The 10,693-nt window shown below is 42.9% G+C and overlaps 1 protein-coding gene across 1 annotated transcript in view; it reads left to right on the forward strand.

Annotated features, from left to right (window-relative positions):
* SHANK1 (SH3 and multiple ankyrin repeat domains 1) overlaps positions 1-10,693 on the forward strand; it is a 410,365-nt gene that overhangs the window by 382,698 nt on the left and 16,974 nt on the right. Inside the window, exons 21-23 of the mRNA XM_072110375.1 lie at positions 1,381-1,505; positions 4,250-4,358; positions 7,417-9,988. Coding sequence (XP_071966476.1) covers positions 1,381-1,505; positions 4,250-4,358; positions 7,417-9,988 — 2,806 coding nt within the window. The remainder of the gene's footprint in view (positions 1-1,380; positions 1,506-4,249; positions 4,359-7,416; positions 9,989-10,693) is intronic.

The following is a 10,693-nucleotide window of genomic DNA, read 5'->3' on the forward strand; positions in this document are numbered from 1 at the left end:
CTTTTATTGACAGAATGATGCAACTTAATTTTTTTAATAAAGAGCACAGGTTTTAACCCCTTAATGACCACCGAATCATGGTGTTAAGGCAGCCATTAAAGGAAATTAACCAGTCAGAAAAAGTAAAAAAAACACCTACTCTCCCCTTCGCCTTGATCCCGACACTGGTCTTTGCTACTCTTGACACAACAGGATCACCTAAAAAATGAGAGTTATAAAAAGCAGCAACTCAATCTTGTCCTTGTGCTCCAGACTGCTAATTATTCATGTCTACTGCATGATGTCAACTCCCTCTCCAACATGGGAGAGGGAGGTGCGGGGTCCGGATTGATTTTTTTTAAGGGTACGTCTTCTGACGAGATTCTAGGACATCTGGCCCTAACCCATTTTGTACCTTCACATATGTAACAACCAAGGCTACCACAAACTATAATGGTATTTATTCTGTATGACCAAACATTTTTTTCAGCTTCCTTGTAAATATGGCACCCCCGACACGCCCAAAGTGGTGTGCTGTTTGGAGAAGCCTGAAAACTGCCGGGGAAGGGGAGATTCATGTGCCTTCTCTGCCAGAGACGGAGCACAGGAATCCAGTTTAGGTTTTCAGAAGCAATTTTTGAAGCCAAAAGCAGTTGTGGGTCATAATAGGCGAGGAAATATCATTGAGAGATTGACTCATCCTATATTTTCACTCTACTTGTGGTTTGGACATCAAAAACTGCATCTGAAAAACAGAATGTGTGGACACACCTTATTTGTTGTTGCTGGGCCCTCTGAATGAATTAGCACGATAGATCCAATTATAGTCAAAGAGTCTTGTGGTTGGCTTTCTATTAATTTTTTATTCCATTTTAGAAACACTACCCTATTTTGAAATTTTGAGTTACCAGGGAAAGTGGAGGATGGGAGGAGGGGTGTCCCCTGTTTAAGATGCTCATCTTTGATGGACTTTACATAGAATCGCCGCTCTTGTCTGTTGGCTGTGTCTGATATTTAATTTTTCACTAGAAATAAACTGCAATACAAATCTTATGGACAAAGTGTTCTTAGAGAGAAAGAACTATTTTTTTTAAATCCTTCTTAAAAACTACTTTTGCCTTTAACATATAAAACATATAAAATAAATGGTTTGGAGAAACAGTTTTTAAAACAATGAATTCCATAATGAAATAACTCAATGAATTCCATAATTCAAAAATTTTGTTACTTTTGTTTTCTTCTATTATTAATGATATAACGTGACATTATTCAATAAAGAGTTTGATTTATTACCTGTATATTTCCAGCAAGAACTACATTTCATAGACATATGAGGCCTTTAATATATGGACTTGTTCACTGCCAGATTATTGCACTCCTGTCTCTTCTTTCCTCATACAGACAAACTGGATGAGATTCTTGCAGCAGCCCAGCAAACCATAAGTGTGAATGAAAGCACCAGCCCTGGTACACTGGCATCTCTGGGAACATCACGGTCTGCCTCAAAGAGCTTTTTTTCCTCAGAGGTAGAGAAATAATTATATTTATGACAACTTCTTTCTTTATTGTTTTTTTTCTGTGATAGTACATTCAGTGACAATCTAGTCCAGTAGTGGCGAACCTATGGCACGGGTGCCAGTGGTGGCACTCGGAGCCCTTTCTGCGGGCACTCAGGCCATTGTCCAAGGACAGAGTTCACCAAACACTGAATCTTCAACTTAAGAGTTGCTGCTGTCAGCGCTATTTTAAAGTGATACTTTATTGGCTATTTGGAACTGCGGGGAAAGTAAGATGGTGTTAACAGAACTTCATTATCTTTTGAGGTCATCTTGCTGGACCCACCATTTCTTCCTATACAGAGAGACCCTGGAATGAAGCTACAATGATAGTTTGAATTTGCCTTCCTTCTGTCAACTATATTGGTGGCCTCAGACCGCCGATACAATTGAAAGATGTGGAAGAACAGGTAGCAGTAAGTTATAAAATTCCATGTTGGCACTTCATGGTAAATAAGTGGATTTTGGATGTAGTTTAGGCACTCTGTCTGTAAAAGGTTCGCCATCACTGATCTAGTCCATAAGCAATATCCTGAAGCTCAGCCCCTTCCACCTGAGAGTCATAGAACCCAATACAAAACATGGGCAAGTGTGGCACAGTTTTTGAAAATCAAAAGCAAAACATATTAATTGTAAACTCATTCTAGCATTTTAACCATAATATATTGTAAATGCATTGTGCATAGCTTTCCTTTATGATACGTTAAATTCCAAATTCTTACAGTAAACCTAACCTCTCAATACAATTTGCATAAAACAACAGAACATTTCTTTTACCAATGATATAACTGTGTTTCTCTGTGAAATTGCTACCTCTCATTTATATTTCACCCTGGCTTTTGGGTGGAGATTAGCTCTCACATGTCTCCTGTGGTGTATAGGTGAAATAGTAAACAACAAACTTTATTTGATATGCAACCTGACATACAACGACTGGTTAAAAAACATACGTAAACTAAGTGAACATAAACCATGATAAGTTTGCATCAAATACCTCATACCTCATGATGCAGCTGACCAATGGCAACACTGAAGCCACTAGCAAAATGGGATTCAAGAGCCAAGAATAAATGCAATGATCAGATCAAACAAATACCAAGTTCAGTAATGCTGAGCCATAGTCAGATCATAAACTCCTAAAAGGTGATTGAGTATGTGAGGTGACGAAAAAACCCACACATTCCATCGCAGATGGTGACTTCCTCATGTGTTAATTTTACAATGTCTACCAAATTGTTATATACCCAATCCATACCACTTACCCCTGATCACCATGCACGCCATCTATGAAACACATGAAGCGTCACGTGTCATCATCCCTATTCTTGCGAGATTATCTAGATGCTCATGTATGAACAACATCACTAGGCAACAGCCAGTACCTATAACTGAAGCAATGTAGTTAATGCAATACGTAACATGATTGTATTTATTGTAATAAGAGTGCCCATAGTATGTTTGTGCATTATCCAAACCACTGACTCCTGTGTAATCTGACAACACTGTGATCTTGTGTAGTCTTACTAGCAAGACAAGAGATTGTTGTCTTCCCAACAGTCTTGAATTTTTAGATGATTTGATGTTCAGTGCATAACAAAAGTAATATGACAAAACTTATTGCATAGAATCTATATCAAAACTAAAGTATTACAAGGGGACAGTAACAAAACCAATCCAACAACACTGATACAGCAACAAAACCAATATTACTACATAGAAACATTGCCTGAACCAAGATAACTATATACTATACAAACTGTACTGTAACCAAACCTACTACATAGAAACAGCATGTAATACTGAAATATGCCCATAAATTGATCCATAGTTTACCAAACAAACCTCATTGCTATTGTTCCCCAGCTCCCCCTCATATTTGGCCCCTAGTTCCCCACATATTGTGCCCCCTACCAGCTCCCCTTTATATTGTGGCAACCAGCAAGTCTTCTTCATATTGTGCTCCCCCAACAGTTCCCCTTCATTCTGCTGCCCCCCCCACCAGTATCTCCCCTTCATACTGTGGCCCCCCACAAGCTCCCCTTCATACTATGGGTCTCCCCAGTAGCTGCCCTTCATACCGTGGCCCCAAGCAGCAGCTCCCCTTCATATTGTGGCCCCTTTCTCCTCCTTTTTACTGATGAATAAAAAAGACCAGAAACTCATCTTTACCCACAGCAGCTCTTCCCTTCTCTTCTGTGCCACTGCAGTGCAATGTACTGAAGCTCCAATAGTATATGAACCTGTGGTTAAAAGGAGTCTCCCAGCTCCTGCTAGTATTGCCATTCAGAAGGACTACAGCACACAGCAATTTTCTTATGAAAGTATATTTTCTTCTGTGTTGGCTTTCTCCTCGGCTCATGTTTACCTTTATTCTTAGAAGCCCATCCTAATGCTTACATACACATCATAGTTATGGTAGTTAGATTGTTTATCAGGACATTCCAACACTCCATTGATGTTGGTAGAGTAAAACAAAATTGTTAAGAGGAATGACCCTTCGGGAATACTCTGACATCAGGGCCCTGGTCTCCTTTTCATTATATAACTGTAACTGGAGTCCTATTCCCCTCCTTCCCCTAGTGGCTGCCCTGATGGAGAGCACTACCTCTACATTCTTTTATGGAAGAAGTTGACAGTTTTTCATCACGCCCTGCAGATTCTTAAGATATTATGCAATCTTTGCATTGTTGAGCAATATTTTCTTGTATGTGCAGGCAAATTTTGGACAGCATCGAGTTTCAAATGCACAGTCAATGTATGAGGGTCCATCGTATTTGTCCTCTTCACCCAGCCAGTCCATGATGTTACGTCAAAAGTCCATTGGTAAGTATATCATAAGCCAGATGAATAGCAAGGTGTATGTGCTTTTAGTTATTCATGTGTTTAACATACAAAGGGTGAATTCTGTTTATTTCTCATTAAAGAGCCACATTTGTATTTTTTCAAATTTAGTGCATTTTTTAAATAAGAACTAGATGAAGACACATTTGGATATTTATATTTTGTATATTATTATGGGGGAGCCATCTTACCTGAGATACCTGTATTAGTACTTAGAAAACTGCCAAATGTGATAAAAAAAATAAGCAAAACAGAAAAACTGCTGAAAATGTCTGAAGAACAGGTACCAACGTTCTATTATGAGAATCAAAACTGCTGAAATTTGTAGCCTAATTTTTTTGAACCATTACGCCCCTTTCACACAAACATGATTTCTCCAGTCTTGTATTTCCGTGCTGAATGAATCTGTTTTTAGTGCCGTTATTAATCTGTACATGCACATATGTGTCACGAACTTGGGGGAATAGACAGTGGACTCCCTGGACCACCGCAGGAGATAACAACCTTAGCCGCACCCGGGAGCGGAGTCTAAGTGATCTCCTGGTCTTCGCCAGAGCCCGCCGCAAAGCGGGATGGTCTTGCTGCGGCGGGAGTCACCAGGTCGCTCTGCGGGTGCGACTAGGCCCGCGGTGGCAGCCAAGGTAGGGACATGGGGACCACCAATGGCAGGCAGGACCACGGAAGGCTGGCAGGACCACGGAAGGCTGGCAGGATCACGGATGGCTGGCAGGACCTCGGATGCCTGGCAGGACCTCGGATGGCTGGCAGGACCTCGGATGGCTGGCAGGACCTCGGATGGCTGCTGGATTACCGGAGCGCCACAGGATACCAGGACCACCACAGGATACCAGGACCGCCACAGGATAACAGGAAAGCTGCTGAGCCACTGGAGCAGCTGCGGGAAGCTGCTGAGCCACTGGAGCAGCTTCGGGAAGCTGTGGAAGCTTGGGCGCCGCTGGAGCAGCTCTGGGAAGCTGTGGAGACACTGGGGACACCGGGACCAAGCTGGACAGGCGAAGTAGCCGAACTTGAGGTGGCTCAAACCTGAACCGGATTTTAGCCAGGAACTTGGTATGCGAGACCATGTCCGGGTCACCACTATCCAATAGGGGGTAGCCCAGGCCAGGGCCTCTCCAGAGAGCAGACAGTAGATGAACGCCACCTTAAAGCATTCAGTGGGGTACTGGGAGGATAACAGTTCAAGGTGCTGCAAGCGCTTGGAAATAAATCTCCGGCACAATTTGGGGTAGCCATAAAATTTGTCCGGCAAAAAATATTCGGGTCCAGTCTCTACTGCCAAAAAACATTGCGGGTGACTGAAGCAACGGGAGGAGTCGTGGGAGCCTGCTGCCAGGAAGCAATCATCCGGAGAGTGGAAGCGAGTTTGTCCAAGAGTTCCTTTTGGGCAGCAATCTCTTGGGACTGCTAGGGAGGTCACCATGGCCGGATCTTACTGTCACGAGGGAATCCCTGGACCACCGCGAGAGATAACAACCTTAGCCGCATCCGGGAGCGGAGTCTAAGTGATCTCCTGGTCTTCGCCAGAGCCCACCGCAAAGCGGGTGCGACTAGGCCCGCCATAGCAGCCAAGGTAGGGACACGGGGACTACGGATGGCAAGCAGGACCTCGGATGGCTGGCAGGAACTCGGATGGCTGGCAGGACCTCGGATGGCTGGCAGGACCTCAGATGGCTGCTGGATTACCGTAGCGCCACTGGATACCAGGACCGCCACAGGATAACAGGACCGCCACAGGATAACAGGACTGCCACAGGATAACACGGAACAAGGGAACACCACGGTACATCGAAACCAGGAACACGGGAACTCAAAGGCGTCTGGAAATGCTCAAGAAGGCTTTCTCTTCAGAAGAATGAGCTGAAGATCCAGCAGGGGATGCTGGGAGTAGCCAGGCTATATAGCCGGGCCAGAATTGCCAGCGCCAATAAGGAGGACGCTGACCCTTTTAATTATTGAAGACTTGCGTGCACGCGCCCTAGCAGCGGGAGCACGTGGCCAGGAAGGAAGGAGGCGCGCTGACCACACGCCGGGACCCGAGCGGAGCCAGGAGCCTGGAGAGGTGAGTGAAGAGGAAGGGGAGCAGGGCAGGACAGCGGAGCACGGGTGCACCCGCGATCCGCAACATGGATCGCAGGGACGCCCGTGACAAGAACCAGACAGGGGGCTGTATGGCACAGCAGGACACGGGTGCCCCCGTGATCCGAGACATGGATCGCGGGGTCACCCGTGACAATATGTCACTCTATCCACACCGTATCCTTATAAAATACAGTGGGCTGGCAAATGTTGGCTGGCTGGCTCACCGAATGCACCTCCCGGGGGTTCGGGTCAAGTGTATGCAGCAGGTATGCACAAATGTATGCAGCATGTATGCAACTCATATTTTAAATGTTCCCATAGACTTCTATGGGGCATACAGGACAGAAATGCTTGTGAAAATTGGACATTCTCTCTATTTTTTTTTACGTCTCGATCACGGTATGGTACACTATGGTGGACAATTCTGCCATGTAAATGGATGGCTGTATTGCCCATTGAAATGAATGTGGCCTTCTGCTACTTGTATAAAAACGGTGTGATCCAGGTAGCATACAGCAATTTTCTTATGTGTGAAAGGGGCCTTAGGTTACTCTCAAACAATGATTTTCCCCTGGAACATATTTCTTAAAGATTCCAAAATGTTTCTTTGTAAGGGCTCTTTTTCTATTTTGGAATACATATAAGCTCAGTGTCATTGATGATGCATGCAGTATAAACAACATAATACATTTATTGTCAAGGTCAGTAGAAATCTGTAGAAACTATATAAGGGACATAAAGTGGGTTAATGGAATATTCCCATCTTAGGTATTTATGACATATCCATAGGAAATGCATAGCAAACTATCAAATGAAAAAAGTATATCTGAAACAAGGCACTATTAAAACCAATATAAAAATGTATTGTGTAAAAATTATATTTATCTTATAATATTTATGTTTCCTAAAATATTTTTGTGTAATATTTTTCATTTTTTAGGTACTGGGGATGATGAAAAGCCATTTTTGTCTGCTCCCCCCATGAAATTTAATCGCAGTTTGTCTGTTCCTAGTTCAGAAGACATACCTCCTCCTCCTACAACTACTGCTCCTGATCCTCCATATAACACTGCACCCTCACCTGGAGCTAGGGTTAGCCCAGTTTTAAGGTCTAACTTCAATCAAAGTGGAGATTCTAAGTTGTTCTCTCCTAATATGCGACAGGAATCAAGTGTTTTTGACCAACAAATGTTGGATGCATCGCAGAGACGTGAGAAGCTACAGCAACTTTACCGCCAAGATTCTGAACAAACTGCTGATGAGCAGATCCGAATAGGTATGGCTTCACAAGCAAATATGAGAAGTTGGAGGTCTCAGACACAAGAGATGCGTTACTTTAACCTACCTGCAAGAGCAGCCAGTACTGCAATGTATGTTCCAGCAAAAGCTGTGCGCCGAAAAGGCCAACTTGTGAAACAAGTAAAGGTGGAAAATGAACAGCAACAGCACTTGCAACAACAACAACAACAGCAGCAGCAATACCAGTCTCATCACCAGCAACAACAAGCTACCAAGTCACATGAGAAAAGTTCCATTCCTATACCAACAATCATTATTAAGGCCCCATCAACCAGCAGTAGTGGAAGAAGCAGCCAAGGTAGTAGCATGGAGGCTGAAACCCAGCCAGACCCTATTCCATCTCTTCAAATGCGTGACAATATTGACTTTACAAGCCAATTTGGAGCAGCCATTGTCGGCGCAGCACGGAGGGACCGTGAGTGGTTTAATGAAGCTCGCCGAAAATCTGCTCTTTTTCTTTCGACAGATGAAGACACAGAGCCAACACCTGCCCCAAGGTTGAAGCATTCCAAGTCTATTGATGAGGGTATGTTTTCTAGTGAACCATACATGCATTTGAATGTTCCTACCAATTTTGGGACACCTGTAAATAGAGATGTTACTAGTGGATACTCTTATCAGTCAAAAACTGGCAAGGGTTATGGTCCTAGTGCCACTGGTGCTTTTAGTACAGTGTGTTCCACCTTTTTACCACAACTACAATCATGCTCCAGTCCAATGACAATGTGCAATGTTAATCCAGTTGGAGGAAGTGGTCCACTTATACATCCCTTGACTGGGAAAATCCTAGATCCTAGTTCTCCATTAGGACTTGCTTTAGCAGCACGTGAAAGAGCCTTAAAAGAGTCCCATCAACATAGCAGAAATGAAATGGAAGATAGAAAGTCCCGTCCATCTTCTCCTCGTTTTGCAGAACAAAAGTCTCCAATAGGGTCTCGCAGCAGCTCTCCACATCGCCTCTGGGAATCAGGACCCACAAAAAGAAAAGAGATAGATTTCAAGCCATGCATGGTATCCCCAACTGGTGATAGAAAGTCAGATGACAGTTCTGGTCATCGGTCCCCTGCTCTCTTGTTACTTCAAGGTGTAGAGCATGGAAAATCCTGGGAAAAGAGGACCGAAGGGCAAGAAAAAATAGAACTGCATGTCCGCTTTATGGAGAACTCCACTCACAAAGATGAAGAAGATCAAAATAACATTTCCTTATGTAAGGAAGTAAAAAATGAAAAACCAATGGCCAACCCAACTGTAAATCACACCCCATTATCTAGCACAAATTCAGAAATGCATGAATCCAATTCCAAAGAGAATGGTCTCCCATTATTAGTTTTGCCTCCCCCTGCCCCTTCAATTGATGTTGATGATGATTTTTTATTTACAGAGCCCCTCCCTCCACCCTTAGAATTTTCGAACAGTTTTGATAAACCTGATTCACCTCCAGGTGTTTCAGGTGGAGCTTCTACTCTTCCACCACCTGTGCCCCCACCACCACCTGATTCTAGTAGCACTCCTGCTCTGGACTCTACAACCTCAAGTCTCACTTCTTATGACAGTGAAGTAGCCAATTTAACCCAGGGGACACCAGAACTTAAAGAACCTCATGTCAATTTTTCCTCTGTTGTGTCATCAATTCAAATACCAGCATCAGACACTATTGAAACAGTAACTGATTCTGGCATTGAAGAGATTGATAGTCGAAGCAGCAGTGATCATCATTTAGAGACTATAAGTAGTGTTTCAACATTATCAAGTATGTCTGGACTTTCAACAGAAGGTACAGAACTATTAGACACTTACATAACGTATCTAGATGGCCAAGCATTTGGTGCTGATAAGCCTGTAGTCCAAAACAAAATTCGATCAAGGACATTCCCAAGTAGAACACCTGCACTTCATAGAGATCCCATTACTGCCACCAGTACTGCCATTTCTGTTTCTCCTTGCTCAGAAAATGTCTTCACACTGACACCATCTATAGGACCCTCACTCTGTGCTCCTTCAGAGCCTGCCAAGGATTCTCAGAGAAAATCTCCTACGCTCCCATGGGAGGACTACACTCAAGAAAAAATCTCTCCTGTATCTACAGTAAAGTCAAATATGATGACTGAGTTAAGTTCAAAACTTCAACATATGAGTGGCGTTTCATGGTCAAGGCCTCCAGAATCTGCAGTAACATTTACACCTGAAAGGCCAACATCACTGCAGAGGCACAGGTAAATGCAATGGGTTATAGTGGGGAAGTTTATCTGTGTAGGTTACCATTTTTTTGTATATTTTTGCATCAACACTTAAATAAATTAGGTTCTTTACCTAAATAAATTCTGTTAATAAGAAATCAAGTCTTTACATAGTTCACCTTGACATGGTGCCTTGATGTGTATTATGTGTGCATTATAAGGACTTCCATGTGCCATTAATGCTTTGGGTAACTGTTTTGAAAGTTAGCCAAGAAAATTTCTGACCAGGTTATCACAACCATTCTGGACCCCCAAAAGAAGTAAATGGAATAATTTTTATATTTATTGTATTTTGATACAATAAAAATAAATATATATTTACATTTTTTTACATTTTTTTGTGTTCTTACAAATGCTTTATTATTGCATTCTCAATCTGGTCCTATAATATAATATAAAACCAGGGCTTGAATTTGGCTAGTATTTGTTTAATAAATTTAAGAAAAAAATCTTAGACTACCCTTCAACCCATTTTTCATAAAAGTTAGTTATTAACACTGTGGGGCACATTTTACTTACCCTGTCCTGCGTAGTTCCCGAAAGTGCATTGTCCGACGATCATGCACTCTGCCGTGGTTCACTAAGATCGTGCGCCCAATATCCTGTGTCGCTTCCCCGCTCAGGTCCGACGGATTTCAACTTCTTCTTCTTCCTGGTGCTTGATCTCGCGACACAATTTGA

The sequence above is a fragment of the Engystomops pustulosus genome, chromosome 6 (assembly GCF_040894005.1).
Source record: "Engystomops pustulosus chromosome 6, aEngPut4.maternal, whole genome shotgun sequence".
Taxonomy (NCBI): domain Eukaryota; kingdom Metazoa; phylum Chordata; class Amphibia; order Anura; family Leptodactylidae; genus Engystomops; species Engystomops pustulosus.